General features: G+C 46.9%; 2 protein-coding genes across 4 annotated transcripts in view; both read left to right on the plus strand.

Annotated features, from left to right (window-relative positions):
- Positions 1 to 26,127, plus strand: part of atp1a2a (ATPase Na+/K+ transporting subunit alpha 2a) — a 431,823-nt gene that overhangs the window by 212,310 nt on the left and 193,386 nt on the right. For all 3 annotated transcript variants that reach the window (XM_060906007.1, XM_060906008.1, XM_060906009.1), the window contains one exon: positions 25,522 to 25,790. In XM_060906007.1, the coding sequence (XP_060761990.1) occupies positions 25,522 to 25,790 (269 nt within the window). The remainder of the gene's footprint in view (positions 1 to 25,521; positions 25,791 to 26,127) is intronic.
- Positions 1 to 26,127, plus strand: part of sdhc (succinate dehydrogenase complex, subunit C, integral membrane protein) — a 443,337-nt gene that overhangs the window by 38,829 nt on the left and 378,381 nt on the right. The window lies entirely within an intron of this gene.

A 26,127-nucleotide genomic window follows, 5' to 3' on the forward strand; every position in this document is an offset into this window, starting at 1 on the left:
CCAAAAATACAGATACGCTGAAGGCCACTATCAAAGCAACCTGGGCTTCAATAACACCTCAGCAGTGCCACAGACTGATCACCTCCATGCCACACCGCATTGATGCAGTAATTCATGGTAAAGGAGCCCCAACCAAGTATTGAGTGTATAAATGAATATACTTTTCAGAAGTTGGACATTTCTGTATTTTAAATCCTTTTTTTGATTGATCTTGGGGAATATTCTAATAATTTGAGATACTGGATTTCTGATTTTCATGAGCTATAAGCCATAATCATCAAAATTAAAACAAAAAAGGCTTTAAATATTTCACTTTACATGTAATGAATATAGAATATATGAAAGTTTACCTTTTTGAATTAAATTATGAAAAAAAGGAACTTTTTCATGGTATTCTAATTTTTTGAGATGCACTAGGACACAAAACAAACAAACAAAAAAATATTTTTTTAAATGGTGCAATAGGTGCATAGTGCAAAGTAATCCAAGTAAGTCAAGTATGAAATAGATAAAGTATACAGTGCACAGAATGACAGTATGAGTGTGCAGATATTTTACAAGTGATATTACTGATATATGAATCTGGACTTTAGCTGTTCATCACAGAAAGGATTTTCCCTTTTGGTGCAATATGGTGCATAGTGCAAACATGAAATAGTAAATATAAATAAGTATAAATATAAGTAACAGTGAGCACAGAATGACAGTATGAATGTGCAGATATTTTGCAAGTGATATTACTGATATATGAATCTGGATTTTAGCTATTCATCACAGAGACAGCCTGAGGGGAAAAAACTATTCTTGTGTCTGGTTGTTTTTGCATACAGTGATCTATACCGCCTCCCTGAGGGGAGAAGATTAAACAGATTGTGACCAGGGTGTGATGGGTCCGCAGAGATGTTTCCTGACTCTGGACAAGTATAGGTCTTGGATGGAGGGCAGGTTGACACCAATAATTTTCTCTGCAGACCTTATTGTCCATTGCAGTCTGTTCTTTTCCTGTTTGGTGACCGATCCAAACCAAACAGTGATGGAAGAGCAAAGAACAGACTGAATGATGGCAGAGTAGAATTGTGTCAACAGCTCCTTAGGCAGGTTGAGCTTCCTGAGCTGGCGCAGAAAGTACAACCTCTGCTGAGCCTTTTTGATGATAGTGACTGTGTTGGTCTCCCACTTCAAGTTCCGAGAGACTGTGGAACCCAGAAACCTGAAGGTTTCAACAGCAGTCACAGTGTTGTTGGTGATGGGCAGCAGAGTGGGGGGACTCCTCCTAAAGTCCACTGTCATCTCCACAGTTTTGAGCATGTTCAGTTCCAGATTGTTCTGACCGCACCACCAGACCAGCCATTCAACCTCCCGTCTGTATGCAGACTCGTCACTATCTTGGATGAGGCCGATGACTGTTGTATCGTCCGCAAATTTCAGGAGTTTAACAGATAGGTCTCTTGAGGTGCAGTTGTTGGTATAAAGGGAGAAGAGCAGTGGGGAGAGCACACACCCTTGGGGGGCGCCAGTGCTGATAGTCAGAGTGCTGGATATGATACTCCCCATCCTCACCTGCTGCTTCCTGTCAGTCAGGAAGTTTGTAATCCACTGACAGGTGGAGGAGGGCACAGTGAGCTGGGTGAGCTTAGTATGGAGGATGTCTGGATCAATGGTGTTGAATGTCGAACTGAAGTCCACGAACAGGAACCTGGCATACGTCCCTGCAGTGTCAAGGTGTTGCAGGATGTAGTGTAGACCCATATTTATTGCATCATCCACTGACCTGTTTGCCCAGTAGGCAAACTGCAGGGGGTCCAGCAGGGGGTCCAGCAGGGGGTCTGTGATGTCCTTCAGGTATGACAACACCAGTCTCTCGAAGGACTTCATGACTACAGATGTGAGGGCAACAGGCCTGTAGTCATTCAGTCCTGTGATGTTGGTTTTCTTAGGAACCAGGATTATTGTGGAGCATTTGAAACATAAGGGGACTTCACACAGCTCCAGGGATCTATTAAAGATTTGGGTGAAGATGGGAGCCAGCTGGTCAGCACAGACCTTCAGACAAGAGGGTGACACACCATCTGGGCCAGGTGCCTTCCTGATCTTCTGTCTGTGGAAAAGCTGACAGACATCCTCTTCACAGATCTTGGGTGCTGGTTGGGGGTCAGAGGCAGGGGGTGGCAGAATGGCAGGGGGCATAAATGGGTCTTTAATGACTGAAGGGGGGAGAGGTGTGAATGTGTCGAATCTGCAGTAAAACACATTCAGCTCGTCAGCCAGTTGATGGTTCACTGCAGTGTTGGTGGATGGTCTCCTATAGTTAGTAATGTTCTGCAGGCCTCTCCACACTGACGTCAGATCGTTTGCTGAAAGGCTGTTTTTAACCTTATCAGCATAGCTCCTCTTAGCTGCTTTCACCTCCATTGTCAGTGACTACGTTTACATGCACATCCAAATCGAGCTGCTGTCAGTAATCGAGCTGAAGGTCCCAGCAGGGTGCCAGAGAAATCCAATCCTACATGCACACAATGAAATCGGGCTATTGTGTGAGGTGCATTGTGCACCCGAGCCACAGGTGGCGCAACACGCCCCATCGTGTTGGTACACTTCCGGTTGTCGTCATCAAGAAGAGCTATTCAAGAGTGTAAACAAAGTTATCAGTTCCGTGTTCTCCATTGCACGTTTTTCTCCCGTCCATGAATTTTAATATATTCAACTCCTTAAGCTGAATGAGCATGAACTCTTTCTCCTCATTGCTCCAGAAGTGCACGTTTCTGCTTGCCTGTGGCAGTGGGGGCGTGGTCAAGCGCCGGTCTGTGACAGGAGGGCGGAGCCAGGGAAGGTGAGTGGCAGAATCACTTCACCTGACGGTAATTAACCTGTGTTTGTGTGTCTTCCCAGTAACCGCGCCCTATTTAAGGAGGCAGAGGGGACAGCTCATCCCGGGACTAGAACACAGCGTGTGTGTGTGTGTGTGTGTGTGTTTTTCTCTCAAGAATAAAAGTAGGCTGTTAAACTGAAAAGTCTGACAATAAAAAGCCTATTAGTACCAGAAGCTTTGTCCTGCCGTCCTCTGTGCTCCACCCACACTTCAGAGAGCTCTACATCGCCATTTTCTCTTCTTCATTTGTTCCTCCTGACCTCTTCTGCTGCTCGCTACTACTGTTGTCATGCCGAGCGAGGCTGTTGTGTTTCCCGCTTGTGGTCTCGTCACTCGTCACTTCCGGAAGTAGCTCGACAACTAGCTCGATAGGGTATACATGCACAAAGTAGCTCGGCAGAAATCGCATAAACTAGGTCGTGTAGCTCGATTCCGAGAAATCAAGTTCGGTTTAATTTCAGCCGAATTAAGGTGTATACATGGCATTTTGAACTTTGATTTCAGTCAAGCAACGGCAGAAATTCGATTCTCTCTATGTGCATGTAAACGTAGTGAGTGTGTTTCTGGTCTGATTATACAGAACTCTGTCTCCACTTTTGTAGGCCTCTTCTTTGTTCTGACGAAGTTGCCTGAGTTTTGCAGTGAACCAGGGTTTATTGTTGTTGTATATGCGGAAGGTTTTGGTAGGCACACACATCCTCACAAAAACTGATACGTCACAGTATCAGTCAGTTCATGCAGGTCTGAGGCTGCAGCCTCAAAAACACTCCAATCAGTGCAGTCAAAGCAGGCTTGTAGTTCCACTTTGGCCTCATCGGATCATCTCTTCACTGTCTTAACTACAGGCTTAGCAGATTTCAGCTTCTGCCTGTAGGACGGGATAAGATGAACCATACAGTGATCAGATAGTCCCAAGGCTGCACGGGGGACAGAGTGGTATGAGTCCTTTAAAACAGTGTAACAATGGTCCAGAGTGTTAGAGTCCCTGGTGGGACACTTAATGTGCTGTATATATTTTGGCAGTTCATGGCTGAGGTTTGCTCTGTTAAAGTCCCCCAAAACAATGAGCAAAGAGTCTGGGTGTTTTTTCTCCACATTGTTTATCTGGTCAGCCAGGTGTTGTAACGCCTCGTTAATACACGCCTGAGGGGGGATGTAAACTCCAACCAGAATAAACGAGGAAAACTCTCGCGGAGCATAAAATGGTTTGCAGTTTATGAATAATGACTCCAGATGAGGACTGCACAATTTGTTTAGAACTGTGACATCAATACACCAACCTTCGTTAATATAAAAGCAGATTCCGCCTCCCCTCGTTTTCCCCGTGAGCTCTGTTTCGCAGTCCGCTCGGTGCAGGTGAAATCCAGGCAGATGAAGAGAAGAGTCTGGGATGTGCTCACCGAGCCAGGTTTCGGTGAAGCACAAGGCAGCAGCTCTGTTAAAATCCATGTTAATTGAGTTGAAGAGCAGCAGTTCATCCATCTTATTGGCCAGAGAGTGGACGTTAGCCAGGTGAATAGATGGGAGCGCAGTGCAAAAACCCTGCTGCCTCAGGCTACATCCACACGACAACGGCAACGAGATGTTATTTAAAAATATATCGCGTCCAAATGGGCAACAATCAGTAAAATATCAGGTCCATATGGCAACGCAACGCTTGCTGAAAACGATGCAATACACATGCCACACCTCTAGGGGCGCTGTAAGATGGTCCCTTCGGAGACACCAGAACAATAGAAGAAGTAAGGACGCATGCGCATAAACTATTATGCGCGAAACTTCATATTAGCCACAAAGTCAGGAAAATCTGTTCGTAAAATTACATTATAATGACCAAATACAATGAAAAGTATTTTTCCAGTCTCACCTGTGAAAGATAATCCCATGTGATCTCGTTTGGACGGCAAACCTGTTGGTACAGTTAAACACAGCTAATCTTTATTCTCCGCTTTGACCTATCCAATATGGTAATCCCATGTGATCTCGTTTGGATGGTAAACCTGTTGGTACAGTTAAAGGCAGCACATGAATCTTTATTCTCCGCTTTGACCTATCCAATATGGCGGCGAGGATGACGTATGATTCTACGCGGAAGGCGGCGTCTTTAATGGTCCGAAATAAATTGAATGATACACCTTGATGGATTAATTTGCTCCTCTACGCCCTTTTTGAGGAATGTATTGTCGGACTTAAACCAGCATCTGAAGAGGTGAGATCGCTCCTTTTTTTCCCTATTTTTGCTGGCGGGATTGACTCTGCCCTAAGGGCAGAGTCTCTCTCTCTCTCACTTTGCACCATTACACAATAAATATTCACAGTGAAAATATTTTGTAAGCGCGTTTCATGAACCAAGTTATAGGATTTGTTGACAACTCGCATCGCATCGCAATGAGAAGATCATTGGCACTACTGGTGTTAAGAATCAGACCATTTTATAAATGAATATTTTGCTGTAGAGCTGCAGTGTTTGTACAATTGCATGTTTTTGCTTCACTATTACTGTCACTATTCTGCTTCTTGCATTACTACTGTGAACTAACACTGAACATCTCATCTCATTATCTCTAGCCGCTTTATCCTTCTACAGGGTCGCAGGCAAGCTGGAGCCTATCCCAGCTGACTACGGGCGAAAGGCGGGGTACACCCTGGACAAGTCGCCAGGTCATCACAGGGCTAACACATAGACACAGACAACCATTCACACTCACATTCACACCTACGGTCAATTTAGAGTCACCAGTTAACCTAACCTGCATGTCTTTGGACTGTGGGGGAAACCGGAGCACCCGGAGGAAACCCACGCGGACACGGGGAGAACATGCAAACTCCACACAGAAAGGCCCTCGCCGGCCCCGGGGCTCGAACCCAGGACCTTCTTGCTGTGAGGCGACAGCGCTAACCACTACACCACCGTGCCGCCCAACACTGAACATAATAATAATAATAATATCCAAGCTCGTGTTTCACTCTCACTAGTGCTCTGTAAGGCTTTTTCCTGGTGATATCCTGGTGATATTCGTTACACTTCTACCCAGCGTGAAGCACTCACAGTCATGTGGTTGTGATGTCATCGTAAACAAATCCGTTCTACTCATCCAGACGACTTCGCAATGGCAACATTGCCAGATATTTCCACTCTGGAACCCGTTCTCAAAAAGATTGCGTTTTGGGCACCCAAAACGCCAGTGCCGTGTGGACGCCAGGCCTAAACGATAAGCAATTGTATCGGAGTCACCTGAATCCGTTGCCGTGTGGACAGGGCCTCAGTCTGACGAGCACTCCAGCTCGCTTCCCCCAGTGTCTCCGGCGTCCTCGGTGTAATCCATACAGAGTTGCTGCTCCTCCAACAATTAGCTTTGGAATACTTTCCGGATCAATGAAAAACTTTACTGGTGGTTATTCCAATGTTTATAAGTTCTTCTCTGGAGTATGTGACCAGCGAAGGAGCGCAAAAAACACAACAACAAATACACAAAAACATAGAAAGTACGAGAAAGCGAAGTACTGAGGCAACCATCCGTGGCGCCATCTTGGATGCCTTTCCCGGGTAGGTTTCAGTTATCCTTCCTATAGGCCATGATGCTTGAGGATATTGGGGGTCGACTATTATCACAACCTGACCTGCATCCAAGTTCTGCTTGTTGGATTCCCATTTTTGCCTCCTTTGAAGGTTTAGTAGATAATAGCGAATGAAGGCTGTCCAGAATTGATCAGCTAAGCTCTGACTGTGGCACCATCTTCTCCTGCCCAGAAGTTCACTTGCACCGTAGACTGCCTGAGGAAGAGAGGAGTCGGGCTGCCCCATCAACAATATGTTTGGAGCGACTGAGTCTGGATCAGCAAGGTCGGAAGAGACATAGCCGAGAAGTTTTGAATTCAGGATGCCTTCAACTTCAATCAGGACTATGTGTAGAACTGTTTCTGTTGTTGGCTGCTTTCCCAGCGCAACATGGAGGGCCATTTTAATAGATTTTATTTCTCTTTCCCAGCTTCCGCCGAAATATGGAGCAGATGGAGGATTGAACTGGAAGTTCACTTGTGAGTGGGCTAACTGCTGCTTCAAGTCTGGTACCATGGCCTGGAAAGCATTTTGCAATTCTACCTCACCTGCTTTGAAATTAGTAACACAATCAGAGAGGAGTTCATAAGGTTTTCCTCTGTGTGAGTCAAACCTTCTAAAGGCCATTAAGAATGCATCTGCATCCATATCGTCAAGCAGCTCAAGATGTATGCATCATGTAGTTAAGCATTTAAAGAGTATGCCCCACCTTTTCTCTGTGCAGTGACCAACTTTCACTGTGAATGGTTCAAAACAGTCCATGCCAGTGGACCAAAATGGGGGCTTATTCAGTCGCAGGCCGGCTGGAGGAAGGTCTGCCATTTTAGGGATGACTGGATTAGCTCTACATTTCTGATAATCTTTACACTGGTGCTGATGCTGATGAATAGCTTTGTGACCACGCAGGATCCGGTATCTATGTCTTATTTTCCCCAGGATACGCTCAGAGCCTTGGTGGAGCAGTTTCTCATCATAATGCTTGATAATGAGTTTAGTTATGGGATGTTTTGGATCCAATATGATTGGATGGATATAGTCTGAATATTTCATGGTCAAGGTCCTCTGCTCTCTGAAGTCAGCCTCCTACTCTGATTAGACCTAAGTCAGGGTTATACTCAGGAGCCAGGGGGAGTAGTTTGCTGCTCTTTGGAATGGATTTATCCCTTTTGAGGGCACTGAATTCTTCAGAGAAACACTCTAATTGGGCCCTTTGCTGGAGATGCTTCTCAGAATTTAGTGTTAGAATGTAGTGTTTTCTGCTGTTCTGATGATGTTACCATGTGTCTTTTGATTCATCTTCATTAACCATGGCATTCATCATGATGATCACCAAAACACTACAGGTCTAATGTTCAGAGAAAAAGGAGAACAAAAGGAGGAAGGCCTGGTCCAGGCCCCTACTTATAGAATTACCACCATTATCAACACCCTGTGGAATTAAGTGACATTTACAACTGTTATGTATCAATCTTTGTGTAAAATTGTTGAAGTAGATGAAGTACTTTAAATCGCAGCACTTTTATTTTTTATAATATATTTTTCTGATTCATAACAGAATGGAATGCTTATAGAGTATTTGGAATCCTATTACAATTAATTGAATTAGACCAGAATTAAATTCCTAGCATATAAAAACGACATGCTTGAAATATTCAGATTTTTCTATTCCATTCAGAAAATATTTTTTTTTTTCAGTTTGTTGTAAATATCGGTCACATATTACAATATCAGGAAACGTTTTATATTTTTGAATATAAATTTAAAATCTCAATTAAATAAAAAAATAAAAAAATCGACCTTTGACCTGGATTTTCATGTGGTTACAATGTGAATTGCCTGTTGACATTTATTGATAAACTAGAAATTAATACAAACAACGAATGATTAACAAAATGTGATCTCCGAAAATACTTAGAAAGTGGAATAAAAAGATTTTCTGACACAGGTTAAACATTATCAGTTCATTTGTTTACAAACATTAGAATTACTTCCTCATTTACATAAGCGCTGACATCAATATATTTATATAAAAGATATTTTGTACTAAATATGTTTACATAAAACAAAATTTAAATAAAAACTATGTTTTGTTAATACCACATACCAATGACTTTAAAAAAAAAATCATCTGGATGTAGATAATTGTGGAATAGTGTCACGTGATCTGATATGCTAAGTAATCGGGAATCAACTCATTTTTTTTCCAGTGGAAGTTTGAGTAATTATTCATGCACAATTTATGTATTGAAAGTCTTTTCTACTTTTGCAATGGCCAAAAGATCGCTAAGGTGTCGATAATTGTAGCCGGCACTCTGTTACTTTTTAGCGTATTGTCTCTTGTACCAATAAGCTAAACTCTGAAACCACAGTAGGCCTATAATATGACATTTATAACAAAAAATATTCAACTGTATGTATAACTTGGTTTTCACAATTCCTACACTATGATGGTATTTATAAAAGATCAATGAAGTCATCTTTACGATTCCATATTTATGTTCTGCGATGACAATGTTTTTTACTTTAATTTTGTTTTAGAGTAAAACTGGTTCACAATAGCTTGTGCACTAAACTGATTAAAAATCCCCTCCCCATCACTGCTCTTAGTACTGTGTGCATGGGTGCAAGTTTTCCGGCATGTGCCGGAAGCTCCGTTTTTTTTCGGTTCTGAAAAAGTCATTTTGCCAAATCGTGTAAATCCGTTGAGATTTTTGGGGGTGTGGTCCTCTCACTGTCTCACTCTCAGCGTGAATCTTTTCATCTCATCTTCGCCACAAACCTCATTCAATTTATACGCCGCTCACTGACAAGCGGTCCTGACTAGCCCGTTGTTTCACAGTGTTATACGTGTGATATCATGTTTCACGCACATAGCACGTTGTTCGACCAAATCAACACAGCTATTCCCATGAGTCACCGTTTCTTTTGGTGCAACTTAGAACGGTGCTTTTCATTGGCTCACTGTTAACTGCCGTCCAATGAAACTTCAGCTTTTATAATAAGCTTTATTTCGCTTCTGTTAGGGTTTTGCTGGGAATCGAACCCGGGTCGCTGGTGTAGTAAGCCAGCAAACCCCCACTAGGCCACCAGGGGAATGATTCAAGTGCAGAGGAGTGAGGCGAAGGTAGAGTACAAAAACAGTTTATTGTCAAAAGCACAGAAGGTCAAAAATCCAAAGCAAAAAGTAAAATCCAAACGCTCAGAAGATATAAGAGAAAATAAAATATCCAAAAGTTCAAAGTCCAAAATCAGAAAAGAAAAGGCAAAAATGCAAAACTCTCAGAAGATCCAAAAATGTCAAGTTCAAAGTCCAAAAGAAAGCAAAATACCAAAAACCACAAGGACATAAGCAAGGTACACGGGACAGAGGTTACTAGCCATAAGCAGCACAAAGACTCCGTGACAAGAGGCTAAACTGAGGAAGTATATATAGCCAGGGTAATTAAGAAACTAGGCGGGGCAGAAAATAAAGAACAGGTGGGGGTAAAAGGCACATGGAAACACAGGCTATCAAAACAAACACAAAACACAGAAGCAGTGGCGGCCTCTAGAGGCCAAAACAAACATGACAAGATAAAAAATAACAGCGGCCTCTAGAGGCCAAGACAGTCCCCAGTCCTAACAGGACCCCCCCCCCCCCCCAAGGAGCATCTCCTGACGTTCCCAGGCCGATCCGGATGGGCCGAATGGAAGTCCTGACAAAGTTCTTTGTCTAACACGTCCCGAGTGGGGACCCAACAGCGCTCCTCAGGGCCATAGCCCTCCCAGTCCACTAGATATTGAAGCCCGCCGCGGACCCGGCGGGAGTCGAGCAGGCGGCGCACCGTGAACAAGGTCTGACCCTGGAGGATGCGGGGAAGTGGGGGATTCCTAGGGGCAGGGGCATACGAGGACAACAGTACGGGCCGCAACAGGGATGCATGGAATGTGGGGTTGATCCTTAGAGTCCGGGGCAACTGGAGCCGGTAGGTGACAGGGTTCACCCTGCGCACAACCTTGAAGGGGCCAACATAGCGAGGAGCAAGCTTGCGGTTCTCCACCCGCAGCAGAAGGTCCTTGGCGGACAGCCAAACCTGCTGCCCAGGGCGGAAAATGTGGGCAGGCCTTCTATGGCAGTTGGCCTGAGTCTGGTTGGCCCTGGAAGTCTGGATGAGGGTCCTCCTGACCTTGTTCCAGGTCTTGCGACACCGTCTCACATACTGGTTGACCGAGGGCACCCCAGCGTCCTCCTCCTGGTCCGGAAACAGAGGTGGCTGGAACCCGAATTGGCACTGGAACGGTGACAACCTGGTGGCCGATGACTGCAGGGTGTTGTGGGCGTACTCTGCCCATGGCAGCCAGGTGCTCCATGATGTCGGGTTATCCATCACCAGGCCTTGCAGGGTGGTTTCCAGGTCCTGGTTGAGCCTCTCAGTCTGCCCATTGGACTGGGGGTGGAACCCAGAGGAGAGGCTGGCAGTGGCCCCGATGAGCTTGCAGAACCCGTGCCACACTCGGGAGGAGAACTGGGGCCCCCAGTCTGAGACAATGTCCTGTGGGAGCCCAAAGACTCGGAAGACATGAGTAAATATTAGTTTGGCTGTTTCAAGGGCAGAAGGGAGCTTGCACAGTGGTATGAAGTGGCAGGCTTTAGAGAATCTGTCGACTATGACCAAAATGACAGTGTTACCTTGAGAGTTTGGAAGGCCCGTGATGAAGTCGACTGCCACATGGGACCAGGGATGCTGGGGAATAGGCAGAGGATGCAGGAGGCCCTGGGGATGCTGTCGTGGGTTCTTGGTTCTGGTGCACACATCACAGGACAGGACGAATAACCTTACTTCCTTCTCCATGCTTGGCCACCAGAAGCGTCTTTTCAAGAAGTCCAGGGTCCTCCGAGCTCCCGGGTGGGCGGTGAGAGGGGACGAGTGACCCCACTGGAGAACCTTGGCCCAGGCTTGACGCGGGATGTACAAGAGGCCCGGTGGCCCCGTCCCAGGACTGGAGTCCTGGTGTTGAGCTCATCAGACAGCCTCCTCAACACCCCAGCGGACAGGGGCCACAATCCGGGACACAGGGATAATAGGCCCAACTTCACTCTCCCTGTTGGTGGGAGTGAACAGCCTGGAAAGCGCATCAGATTTGGTGTTCTTAGAGCTGGGGCGGTAAGATAGGGTGAAGTCAAACCGACTGAAAAACAAGGCCCACCTAGCCTGTCATGGATTGAGTCTCTTGGCTTGCTAGAGGTACCCCAGGTTCTTGTGGTCCGTCCAAACCAGGAATGGATGTTGCGCTCCCTCCAGCCAGTGCCTCCACTCCTCAAGGGCCAGTTTAACCGTGAGCAGTTCTCGATCCCCCACATCATACCGGGACTCCGCAGGACTCAGACGGTGGGAGAAGTATGCGCAGGGGTGCAACCTTCCATCCGAGCATTGAGAGATTACCGCGCCGACGCCACTGTCCGAGGCGTCCACCTCGACGATGAATGGTTGCGATGTGTCCGGGAGGACCAGAATGGGTGCCGTGCAGAAGCGGTGCTTGAGGTCCTTGAACGGCTTCTCCACCTGAGGAGACCAGACATAAGATCCACCTGTCTTTTTGGTGAGGTCCGATATGGGCGCTGCTACAGAACTGAAGTTCCTGACAAACTTGCGGTAGAAGTTAGCAAATCCTAAGAACTGCTGAACTTCTCTGACGGACTTGGGAGTGGGCCAGTTTCGGACAGCCAGGGTCTTGGCTGGATCCATCTGGAGTTGTCCTGTCCGTACAATAAAACCCAGAAAGGAGACCTCGGGGACGTGAAACTCACATTTCTGGGCCTTAGTGAACAGATTGTTCTGTAGCAGCCTCTGGAGGACCTGGCGGACATGGTGGCGGTGCTTCTGCAAGGTCTTGGAAAATATTAGGATGTCGTCGAGGTAGACAAAAACGTACTGGTTGATCATATCCCTCAAGACGTCGTTGATAAGGGCCTGAAAAACTGCTGGTGCATTGGTGAGTCCGAAGGGCATCACCTGGTACTCATAGTGCCCTGACTAGGCGTTAAAGGCAGTCTTCCACTCGTCTCCCTGTTGGATATGGATGAGGTGGTATGCGTTCCGTAAGTCCAACTTGGTGAAGACAGTGGCGCCTTGGAGCAGGTTGAACGCTGTGGACATCAGCGGAAGGGGATAGCGGTTGTGCACAGTGATCTTGTTCAGGCCCCTGTAGTCAATACACGGTCAGATCCCCCCATCCTTCTTGCCGACAAAGAAGAAGCTGGCACCAGCAGGTGAGGTGGAGGGTCGAATGAACCCAGAGGCCAGGGCGTCCTTGATGTATTCCTCCATGGCCTTGCGTTCTGGCTGAGAGAGGGAAAACAGTCTGCCCTGAGGAGGGGTAGTCCCAGGGAGCAAGTTGATGGCACAGTCGTAGGCGCGGTGCGGAGGAAGAATGGCGGCCCTACTCTTGCTGAAGACTTCCTTAAGATCCCAGTACTCTGTGGGAACTTGAGATAACTCGGTGAGATCAGGAGGCTCGGCAGGAGACACAGGAGAGCTAGAGAGCAGACAAGAGGTATGGCACGCAGGGCCCCATTCCACAACCTGGCTTGTTACCCAGTCTATGCGAGGGTTGTGGCGGGTAAGCCAAGGAAGGCCTAGGATCACTGGGAACTCTGGCAAATGAATAAAGTGCAGGGAAATTTCTTCTTTGTGACCTTGAGACTGGAGAAAGACTGGAGAAGTAACTTGGGTGACTCTTCCATCACCTAAAGCTTGGCCGTCCAGGGCAGACACAGACAGCGGGACTTCAAGAGGTGCAGTAGGGACATTGATTCTTTGGGCGAAGTGGACATCCATAAAGTTTCCAGCTGCCCCAGAGTCTAACAAGGCCTGGCAAGAGTGGACGGACTCACCCCAGGAGATGGAGACCGGGATGTAGACTCCTTGGCCAGGGAGTTTGGGAGAGAGGGTAGGCCCCGTCACAACCCTCCCTTGGCTGGACAGGGCGGTCCTTTTCCCGAGAGCTCAGGACATGATGCTCGGAAATGGCCAGGCTTGCCACAGTAGATGCAGCACTTGTCCCTCCTTCTGCGCTCCCTCTCAGATGCGGAGAGACGAGTACGGCCCACTTGCATGGGCTCCGGACAGTCACTGGAGGAGGTAGATGGGCTCCATATTGAGGCAGTGAGGCCGGGGAAGCTCAGGACTTGGCGGCGCTCTCTAATCCGGTTGTCAAGATGATTGGCATGTGAGATCAGTGTTTCGAGGTCACTTGGGCATCCGATAGAGGCCAGACCGTCTTTGATGGGGTCAGACAGACCATAGTGGAAGGCTGAAACCAGGGCAGTCTTGTTCCATCCACTGACTGCTGCGAGCGTCCGGAACGAGATGGCATAGTCTGCAACGCTTCCTTCCTGCCAGACGGCTGTTGCCCAAGCTCGTGCCTTATCAGCTAACAAGGTTATCACATATGCAATCTTGCGGCGATCCATAGTGTAGGTGGAAGGCTGGAGCTCAAAGATGAGTTGGCACTGGGTAAGGAACTCCCAGCACTCACCGTGCTTGCCGCCATACCTCTGTGGTGCAGGAAGGCAGGGTTCGCGAGGTGACAGAGGCAGCGTGGCAGGAGGCACTGGAGCGGGAGCAGATGGTGGAGCAGGAGCAGGGGGAAGATCAGGAGGAGGAGATGTGGGCATAGGAGTCAGCTGTGCCAGGGCTTTCCCAATTTGCTGAAGCAGTACCTCGTGGCGAGCAAGGGCCTCACGTTGGCTTACGAGTGTTCGTCCATGAGTGTCCATGGTCGCTCCGAAGCGTGTTAAAGCTGCCATAATTCCCTGAAGGTTGGCCGGGTAGACAGTTGAAGCAGCCTCTGCTGAGTCGGTCATGACGAAGTCTTTCTGTTAGGGTTTTGCTGGGAATCGAACCCGGGTCGCTGGTGTAGTAAGCCAGCAAACCCCCACTAGGCCACCAGGGGAATGACTCAAGTGCAGAGGAGTGAGGCGAAGGTAGAGTACAAAAACAGTTTATTGTCAAAAGCACAGAAGGTCAAAAATCCAAAGCAAAAAGTAAAATCCAAATGCTCAGAAGATGTAAGGGAAAATAAAATATCCAAAAGTTCAAAGTCCAAAATCAGAAAAGAAAAGGCAAAAATGCAAAACGCTCAGAAGATCCAAAAATGTCAAGTACAAAGTCCAAAAGAAAGCAAAATACCAAAAACCACAAGGACATAAGCAAGGTACACGGGACAGAGGTTACTAGCCATAAGCAGCACAAAGACTCCATGACAAGAGGCTAAACTGAGGAAGTATATATAGCCAGGGTAATTAAGAAACTAGGCGGGGCAGAAAAATAAAGAACAGGTGGGGGTAAAAGGCACATGGAAACACAGGCTATCAAAACAAACACAAAACACAGAAGCAGTGGCAGCCTCTAGAGGCCAAAACAAACATGACAAGATAAAAAAATAACAGCGGCCTCTAGAGGCCAAGACAGTCCCCAGTCCTAACAGCTTCCCTCCCTTGCGACAGATCCAAGTGCTTTGCTTCTGGTTGCTGATCAAAATATGTCAAAATTAAGTTTTTATCGGAAGGCTCCAATACAAAAGAATTAGAAAAGACATCTAGAAATAAATGGAGATGGGAATGGTTAAGCGAGTGTGACAAAAACGGTGACAAATGGGGAATATGGCTGAGAAAACTGGATGTCCCGGGAGTTGCGTATTGTGACTGCTGTTCAAAGACTATCAAGTACGGCTCCAGTGGGAAGAAGGGACTTAAAAGTCACGCCGATGAGACTAATCACTTTTCTGATTTTTGTGCTATGTAGTAATAAGTGAATTCAAAACATTTATTGGTGATTTAAATTGTCATCTGATATTGTGTGATGTGCAAATTCAATGTGCTTTCTTCTAGAACTGAAATTATTCATCACAAGTATCTGTTTTTATAAACATGTTTTTTTGACATTTGATTACCTTTCAGTTATTAAATAAAAGTAAGGTAGGTCTTGAAATAAGTTTGTTAGCTTTTTTTATCATCTTTTCTAATGTGGTTGTTAGGTTGAAAACTCATTTGTAGTCAGTAATGGATTATAAAATATAGATATTTTTGTATATGGAAAAAGCTGAATCTTGTTATTTGCTAAAATCCAGGAGTTTCTGAGGACATCAAGACATGTGGCCCCTTATTTTAACTCAAGCTGTGTATATATTGTAAAAAAGGTATCACAGCAAAAGCATATTAAAAATGGTTGTTTCAACATTTAAATTAGTAGTTGCTAGATGTTTTGAAATATCAAGCCTTGTACTTGAAATATTGTTATTTCAGATGAATTGATGAAATGTATTAAACATTTGATGTGAATATGCAAATCATATAACTATTAATATTATAAATGTTTGCATGAGATTGCATGAAAGACAACCATTTTAACTTGTAATTTAAATTTTTTTTCGAGCCCTAAGGGGGGCTCACCCCCCTTTGTAAACCCCCCCCCCCCCCCCCGCATGGCTGTGCCATGCACGTCTGACTTTGTCAGACTTTTCAGGTTTTTGAAAATTTTATACTTGCACCCATGTGTGTGGCATCCATTCAAAATTGAGCGTTATACTTCTCAACTGAATCGTTTGATTCAGTGATTTTATTTAGGAGATACGGTCCCTTCCAAAATTAGTCGCACAGCTTTCTCTAGCACCATTGATATTGGCTAGTTAAACTTTCTCGTCTCTTTCTCGTTGTCTCATCTTGGCCGATATCTCAATGTGTCTTCACTTCCTGTATCCATTGATTCAAAATAAAAGCCCTCTTTAGTGTCATGTAATTGTGACTTCATGATGTTTCATAAAATTCTGAAGCAGCGGTGGGAATCATTTAAAATGCAGATTGTTGTCCAGGTTAGATTGACTGTTTAAAAATTAAATTGCTCTGAACATCTTGATTCCAAGATGGCGGCACACGTGGTTGCAGCGGCTTACGGCTCTCCTTTTCAGTGCTCTTTTTTTTGTTTGTTTTTGTATTTCTTTCTTGCTTGTTTGTGCAACATCGGTTCTGCAAATATCCAGTACACCCGCCAGACACTTTTAGCCATCAGTGACCAACATCAGGTATCTGTTTCGAGCGACTTTCTCTTCACGCATAACATCCCAGATGACATAGCGAGACCGCCGGGTTCTCTGTGGATTGTTGTTGGGTCTAGGAGGCGGCGCAGACGGAGGAGGGAGAGGAAGCAGAAGCGGGGCTGCAGATCCGGTGCTATGCTAAGGCTAAGAAAACAACCACACAATTCACCTCTACCGAGCCTGTATCTCTCCAATGCCAGATCCCTGGTGCATAAAACGGATGATCTGGAAGTACAACTCACTGGAAATTGCTATGTTCGGGACTGCTGTGTTTTAATTATTACAGAAACCTGGCTTCATCTGGAAATACCCGATGCTAGCTTGCAGCTAGCAGGCCGCACTCTGCTCCGCTGGGATAGAAATAAGAACTCCGGTAAGAGCAGAGGGGGAAGGCTCTGTATTTACGTGCATGATAATTGGTGTAACAACGGAACAATTATAGATAAACACTGTTCCCCAGACCTCGAGTACATGTCTGTAAGATGCCGGCCTTTTTTTCTACCGAGAGAGCTAACTGTGGTGATTGTCACAGCTGTGTACATTCCACCTGACGCCAGTGTAAACACAACGCTCTCTCTCCTGCTGAACACCATTAACAAACAGCAGTGGGCCCACCCTGACGGTGTTCACATAATAGCAGGAGACTTTATTAAGGCCAACTTGAAGACTATACTGCCGAAGTTTTACCAACATGTTAAGTGTTCTACTCGAGGGAAGAACACTCTGGATCATGTTTACTCCAACATCAAGCATGCGTACAGAGCCATACCCCTCCCCCACCTCGGCCAGTCAGACCATCTTTCCCTCCTGCTCTCCCCAGCCTACACCCCCCTCAGACGCAGAGCCAGGCCCACCACAAGGACTATCACAACCTGGCCTGACAATGCACTCTCCAAACTACAGGACTGCTTTAAATGGACAGATTGGGACTTATTTGAACACCAGGAGCTGGAGACATTCACAGGAATGGTGCTGGACTATATCAAGTTCTGCATCGGGAATGTGACGGTGGATAAAAACATCCAGGTCTTCCCAAACCAGAAACCCTGGATGACCAGCCAGGTCCGCTCACTCCTCAGGGCTCGCGATGCTGCCTTCAGGTCAGGTGATGGAGGTCTGTACAGAGCTGCTCGAGCTGATCTGAAAAGAGGAATAAATAAAGCCAAGGTGGACCACAGGCTGCGCATAGAGTCCCACCTGTCCAGCAACAACACAAGGGAGGTGTGGCAGGGCATTCAGGACATCACAAACTTCAGAGACTGTGATGTGCCAACAGGAGACTGGAGTGTGCCGCTAGCAGAGGAGCTAAATTGCTTCTTTGCTCGCTTTGAAACATCTCAGCAGCACTCATCTGCTCCTGCCCTGCCCCCACCACCACACAGTTCCTACACCACTCCTTTCACTGTACAGGAGCACGATGTCAGACAGGTGCTCCTGGCAGTGAACCCCAAGAAAGCTGCCGGCCCAGATGGTGTACCTGGTAAGGTGCTCAGAGTGTGCGCCCACCAGCTCGCCCCTACCTTCACCAGGATCTTTTTTTTTTTAATATATTTTTGGGCTTTTTTCACCTTTATTGGATAGGACAGTGTAGAGACAGGAAATGAGTGGGAGAGAGAGACAGGGAGGGATCGGGAAATGACCTCGGGTCAGAATCGAATGTGCCGAAGAAGTCTCCTGTCACCAGCCTGAATGATTACTGTCCTGTGGCCCTCACCCCGGTAATCATGAAGTGCTTCGAGAGACTAGTTCTTCAGCACATCAAGGACCACCTCCCCCCAGACTTCAACCCCTACCAGTTCGCATATCACACAAACAGATCCACAGAGGACGCCATTGAGGACGTAGCTCTCCACTCTGCGCTAAATCACCTGGAGCAGCAGCAGAGCTACGTCCACATACTCTTTGTGGATTACAGTTCAGCTTTTAATACAATAATCCCGGACATCCTTATTAGAAAACTGGACACTCTCGGCCTCCCCCCTCTCACATGTGCCTGGTTAAAGGACTTTCTTACTAACCGGCCCCAGACTGTGAGACTTGGCCCCTACTTCTCTTCCACCCGCATGTTGAGCACTGGCTCTCCACAGGGCTGTGTGCTGAGCCCCCTCCTGTACTGCCTCTACACCTACGACTGTAGTCCTACCCACAACAACAACAACCTTATCGTCAAGTTTGCTGACGACACCACAGTGGTCGGACTCATCTCAAAGGGAGACGAGGCAGCCTACAGAGAGGAGGTCCTGAAGTTGGCAGCCTGGTGTTCAGAAAATAAGCTCGCTCTGAACACCAAGAAAACCAAAGAGCTCATTGTTGACTTCAGGAAGCACAGCACCGACCTAGCCCCCCTCTACATCAACAACGTGTATGTGGAGAGGGTCCACACCTTCTGGTTTCTCTGTGTCCTCATCTCCGCTGACATCTCCTGGTCAGCAAACATTACAGCAGTCATTAAGAAGGCTCAGCAGCGGCTACACTTCCTGAGAGTCCTCAGGAAGTACAACTTAAGCTACAACCTGCTGCTGACCTTCTACCGCTCATCCATTGAGAGCATGCTGACGTACTGTATTACAGTATGGTACGGCAGCTGCACTACTGTAGACAGGGAGATGCTCCAGATGGTAGTTAAGGCAGCACAGAAGATCATTGGCTGCCCTCTCCCCTCCCTGATGGACATTTACACCTACCGCTGCCTTAGCAGAGCTAAGAATATTATCAAGGACAGCTCCCACCCTGGCTTTGATCTGTTCGACCTGCTGCCCTCAGGGAGGTGCTACAGGTGCATCAGGACAAAGACAAATCAATTAAAAAACAGCTTCTTTCCAAAAGCCATAACCGCCCTGAACTCGGATATGCTTTGACTTTATAGTCTATTTATTTTACTATTTTACTAATTTATAATGTGCAATACTTTATAAGATGACTCTCTATGCAATACTTTTATAATGTGCAATACCACACTCCATAATGTGAAACGCAACACATTCACCTCAGGACTGTGCACCTTACACACAACACATACACCCCAGGACTGTGCCCCTTACACACAACACATACACCTCAAGTCTGTGCACCTTACCTTACCTTGCAATACTTCATAATGTGTAATATTTTATTTTATAATGTGACTCTCTCGTGCAATAATTTATAATGTGACTGTCTCTGTGCAATACTTTATATGCGCAATACCTCACTCCATAATGTGTAACACAACACATACACCTCAGACTGTGCACCTTACCCCCTTACACCCCCCTTTTTTTTTCTTCTCCCCCCCTTCCTCTCTCTCTCTCCACGCTGTTTGCACTGTTATTGGAGATGCTTTAATCTCATTGTACATGTGTATAATGACAATAAAGGTATTCTATTCTGTTCTATTTACTCTTGATTTGATCCCTGGGTGTTGCCTGTGAAGACTGACAACCAGACATTGAACAAGGAAAACTTTAAAACAGCTGTCAGTGACAACAACAACCTGCACAGGGCAGGGGTGAAGGTCTCACCGTTCAAACAAGACTTTGAGAGCAGAAATATAGAAACATAGAAGCCATACCATATGATGTACATCACTTATAGGCAGTAAGAATTGGAAGGTCAGAGTGGAATTCACAAAAAGAAATACAGAGTTGAGCCACTAAAGTTCTGGAACCAAGATTAATCTCTACCAAAGTGATGGAAAGGCCAAAGCGTGGAGAAAGATGCAACTCATGATAGTTTATAGAAAGATTATTGATGTAACTCATGATAGTACCAACAAAATAAATTCAGAAATCTACAGAAACATTCTGATCTGCCAATCTACAGAGAAACGCGCCCAATATATTTGGAAACAACTTCAGTATGCAGCAAAACAGTTATCCCAAACACACTGCCAACACAAGAAAGGACTTCATCGAGGGAAAAGTGGAAGGTAGACAGCCCAGTCTATCACCAGACCTTAACCCAAATGAGCATGCAAGAGGGGAAGGGAGAAATTCCTCAAAACAAACAATTAAAAGTAACAAACAGTCCAAGCATGGAAAAGCATCATGAAAGAAGAATGCAACAGTTTGGTGATATAAGTTGATTCTGGTTTGATGCAGTTATTACAAGCAAGGGATATGCAACCACATATTGTTATTTAATTTATATTATCTGTTCCTGTACTTTTCCTCATTGAAATATTGGGTGATCTGTCACCAAAAGTGCCATGTTTTAAGTTGTTTAACATATCTAGATGTAAAAATCAGGAAATGAAAGATGACATTCTCATATATCCTCTCATTCATTAAGAACTCCAGAGCCAATTTCTTCATAGCAAAAGCAAATTAATTGGCCTTACCATTTCAATACTTTCGACAAGGACTATATTTTCTCATCCCTCTTGAAATTAAACCCTCACAACAGACTAGAGTGTGACTTGCATCAGGTGCAGCAGATACATAGATCTCGTCTCGTCTCGTCTCGTCTCGTCTCGTCTTCTTCCGCTTTATCCGGGACCGGGTCACGGAGGCAGCAGTCTAAGCAGGGAAGCCCAAACTTCCCTTTCCCCAGACACCTCGGCCAGCTCCTCGGGAAAGACACCGAGGCGTTCCCAGGCCAGCCGAGAGACATAGTCCCTCCAGCGTGTCCTGGGTCTTCCCCGGGGCCTCCTCCCGGGGGGACATGCCTGGAACACCTCCCGAGGGAGGCGTCCAGGAGGCATCCAAAAAAGATGCCCGAGCCACCTCAGCTGATTCCTCTCGATGTGGAGCAGCAGCGGCTCTACTCCGAGCTCCTCCTGAGTGACTGTGCTTCTCACCCTATCTCTAAGGGAGCGCCCAGCCACCCTGCGAAGGAAACTCATTTTGGCCGCTTGTATCCGCGATCTTGTCCTTTCGGTCATTACCCAAAGCTCATGACCATAGGTGAGAGTCGGAACGTAGATCGACCGGTAAATTGAGAGCTTCACCTTTTGGCTCAGCTCCTTCTTCACCACGACGGACCGGTAAAGCGACCGCATCACTGCGGAGGCTGCACCGATCCGCCTGTCGATCTCACGCTCCATCCTTCCCTCACTCGTGAACAAGATCCCGAGATACTTGAACTCCTCCACTTGAGGCAGAACTTCTCCACCAACGTGGAGAGGGCAAGCCACCCTTTTCCGGTCGAGAACCATGGCCTCGGACTTGGAGGTGCTGATTCTCATCCCAGCCGCTTCACACTCGACTGCAAACCGCCCCAGTGCATGCTGAAGGTCCTGGTTTGAAGAAGCCAACAGGACAACATCATCCGCAAAAAGCAGAGATGAAATCCTGTGGTTCCCAAACAGGATTCCTTCTGGCCCCTGGCTGCACCTAGAAATTCTGTCCATAAAAATTATGAACAGAACCGGTGACAAAGGGCAGCCCTGCCAGAGTCCAACATGCACTGGGAACAGGTCTGACTTACTGCCGGCAATGCGAACCAGACTCCTGCTCCATTCGTACAGGGACCGGACAGCCCTTAGCAAAGAGCCCCGAACCCCATACTCCCGAAGCACCCCCCACAGAATACTACGGGGGACATGGTCGAATGCCTTCTCCAGATCCACAAAGCACATGTGGACTGGTTGGGCAAACTCCCATGAACCCTCGAGCACCCTATGAAGGGTATAGAGCTGGTCCAGTGTTCCGCGACCAGGACGAAAACCGCATTGTTCCTCCTGGATCCGAGGTTCGACTATCGGTCGAATTCTCCTCTCCAGTACCCTGGAGTAAACCTTCCCTGGGAGGCTGAGAAGTGTGATTCCCCTATAATTGGAGCACACTCTCCGGTTCCCTTTCTTAAAAAGAGGGACCACCACCCCAGTCTGCCACTCCAGAGGCACTGTCCCTGACCGCCACGCAATGTTGCAGAGGCGTGTCAACCAAGACAGCCCCACAACATCCAGAGACTTGAGATACTCAGGGCGGATCTCATCCACCCCCGGTGCCTTGCCACCGAGGAGCTTGCAAACCACCTCAGTGACTTCGGCTTGGGTAATGGACGAGTCCACCTCTGAGTCATCAGCCTCAGTCTCCTCAATGGAAGACATGACGGTAGGATTGAGGAGATCCTCAAAGTATTCCTTCCACCGCCCGACAATGTCCCCAGTCGAGGTCAACAGCTCCCCACCCGCACTGTAAACAGTGTTGGCAGAGTACTGCTTCCCCCTCCTGAGGCTCCGGACGGTTTGCCAGAATTTCTTCGAGGCCGACCGATAGTCCTTCTCCATGGCCTCCCCGAACTCCTCCCAGTTCCGAGTTTTTGCCTCCGCAACTGCCCGAGCTGCGGCACGCCTGGCCTGCCGATACCCGTCAGCTGCCTCGGGAGTCCTGGAGGTTAACATGGCCCGATAGGACTCCTTCTTCAGCTTGACGGCATCCCTTACTTCTGGTGTCCACCACCGGGTTCGGGGATTGCCGCCACGACAGGCACCGGAGACCTTGCGGCCACAGCTCCGAACAGCTGCGTCCACAATGGAGGTAGAGAACATGGTCCACTCAGACTCAATGTCCCCCACCTCCCTCGGAAGCTGGGAAAAGCTCTCCCGGAGGTGGGAGTTAAAGATCTCCCCAACAGAGTGCTCGGCCAGACGTTCCCAGCAGACCCTCACCATACGTTTGGGCCTGCCAGGTCTGTCCAGCTTCCTCCTCCGCCAGCAGATCCAACTCACCACCAGGTGGTGATCAGTTGACAGCTCAGCCCCTCTCTTCACCCGAGTGTCCAAGACATAGGGCCGGAGATCAGATGAAACAACTACAAAGTCGATCATCGACCTCCGACCTAAGGTGTCCTGGTGCCACGTGCACTTATGGACACCCCTATGCTCTAACATGGTGTTCGTTATGGACAAACCGTGACTAGCACAGAAGTCCAATAACAAAACACCACTCGGGTTCAGATCGGGGAGGCCGTTCCTCCCAACCACGCCCCTCCAGGTGTCACTGTCATCGCCCACGTGAGCATTGAAGTCCCCCAGTAGCACAATGGAGTCCCCAGTCTGAGCACTCCTCAGTACCTCTCCCAGGGACTCCAAGAAGGCCGGATACTCTATACTGCTATTTGGGCCGTAGGCACAAACAACAGCAAGAGCCCTCTCCCCAATCCGAAGGCGCAGAGAGGCAACCCTCTCATTCACTGGGGTAAACTCCAACACATGACGGCTGAGCTGGGGAGCTATAAGCAAGCCCACACCAGCCCGCCGCCGCTCACCACGCGCGACTCCAGAGAAGTGGAGAGTCCAGCCCCTCTCGAGGAGCTGGGTTCCAGAGCCCAAGCTGTGCGTGGAGGTGAGCCCGACTATCTCTAGCCGGTACCTCTCAACCTCCCGCACAAGCTCAGGCTCTTTCCCCCCCAGCGAAGTGACATTCCATGTCCCAACAGCCAGCCGCTGTGTCCGGGGATCAGGTCGTCGAGGCTCCTGCCTTCGACTGCCACCCAATCCACATTGCACCAGTCCCCTACTGCTACCTCTGTGGGTGGTGAACCCACAGGAGGTCGGGCCCACGTCACCTCTTCGGGCTGAGCCCGGCCGGGCCCCATGGGCAAAGGCCCGGCCACCAAGTGCTCGCATACGAGCCCCAACCCCGGGCCTGGCTCCAGGGTGGGGCCCCGGCTGCGTCATCCCGGGCGACGTCACGGTCCTCAGATTTTTCTCCATAGGGGTTTTGGTGAACTGCTCTTAGTCTGGCCTGTCACCTAGGACCTCTCTGCCTTGGGAAACCCTGACAGGGGCATAATGCCCCCGACAACATAGCTCCTAGGATCATTCAAGCACACAAACCCCTCCACCACAATAAGGTGGCAGTTCTAGGAGGGGAGATACATAGATGTTGATTTTAAACAGTGTTTCAATGCTTTGAGATTAAATGGTGTGGGTGGTCACTGCAGGTCTGCTGTGGACACTAGACAGTGTGTTCAGTAGTAATATAGTATCATCCTTTCATCTAGATCTATAATTATTTTATAGATTACACAGGCCAAATGAAACAAAGCAGAGGGCTGTTTCTGGCAAAGGACCTTGAGTTTGATATGTACGAGCATCATACCATTTACATGCTTTTCTTCCTAGCTTTAAAAGAGGGAAACCTTTGATAATCCATATCTCTAACCACGATACATTCCAGGGACATGCTCATGTGTCTCCTGTCCAATAGCAGACCAAATATGACTTCTCGTGCTATAATTAGGCTACTTCTCACTTGTCAGTTATGCAACTGACATGAATCACTGCCAACCAGTAGCCCCCTCTGAGGTCAGCGCCGCCTAGCCCCTATTATAATTCAGTGGTTCATGTTTAAACAAGTGGAGTTGATGAACAGCATTTTTTAAATATAATTCTGCTACAATATTTTTGAGTCCTCAGTTTGATGAGTTCAAACCAACCTTGGATTAAAAAAAAAAAAGCCAGTACGTGTTGGAACACACAAAAAATATGTTCAGGCAGAAGAAAAAACATTTAATTTTAGATGTTTCTTGATACATGTAATGGTGTGTATCAAGTTTGTTTGAAATTTGTTATTGATAGCACTGATAACTACTATTTACCATCTTCAGAAGTATTACAGGTAATGTGATGGTTAATTCAATGCCCAGCACATTAGCATATTTATTGGAAAAGAAAGTCTTTTCTAATTTCAAAGAAGACTTGTTACTGAAGTATGGGAAATGAGAATTGTCCCAGCTCTGAGCCAAACCTGAGAGATGTAGTAAGTAATGAATTGTATCATCTGGAATAAATCAACACAGCAGCTTAAACAGTATACTGAATGTCATGATTTAGTGTGAATATTTGTTTAGTAGACTGGACAACTGACTGTTTCCCTTCAATGGCTTCCTTTCTCTCTCTCTCTCTCTCTCTCTCTCTCTCTCTCACTCACACACACACACACACACACACACATATATATATTCAGATATTTGTTCACCATCAGCTTGGTATTAATTTATTCATTTATCTTATACCCATATAGAGATATGGGTAATGTATTAATGTATGTGCATATATGTGTGTGTGTGTGTGTGTGTGCATCTGCAGGCACGGCCCGTGGCATTGTGATTGCAACAGGAGATCGTACAATTATGGGGCGAATAGCAACCCTGGCTTCTGGGTTGGAGGTGGGCCAGACCCCAATCAACTTGGAAATTGAGCACTTCATCCACATCATTACTGGTGTAGCTGTTTTTCTTGGTGTCTCGTTTTTTATCCTCTCACTCATCCTCGGCTACACATGGCTTGAGGCTGTCATCTTCCTTATTGGCATTATCGTTGCTAATGTGCCTGAAGGACTGTTGGCAACCGTCACGGTGAAGTTTACATACATACACACAGATAAACAAAGATCATCTTTATACAGATGCATGTACTCACCTTTCCTCCTTCACACACACAAACACACACACCAAAAAAAAAAAAAAATGACACAAACAACTTGTATATGTAACTATGTTTCTGTGAACGGTCCATAAACATCAGAGGCAGCAAGAATCACCTGGACACGTTCTTATGCATGTGCATGTATATGCCAACATTTTCTTGACACTTTCATAAAATCAGGTAGTAATGTACAACCCCAATGCCAAAAAAGTTGGGACACTGTGTAAACTGTAAATAAAAACAGAATGCGATAATTTGCAAATCATG

The sequence above is a fragment of the Neoarius graeffei genome, chromosome 23 (assembly GCF_027579695.1).
Source record: "Neoarius graeffei isolate fNeoGra1 chromosome 23, fNeoGra1.pri, whole genome shotgun sequence".
NCBI lineage: Eukaryota > Metazoa > Chordata > Actinopteri > Siluriformes > Ariidae > Neoarius > Neoarius graeffei.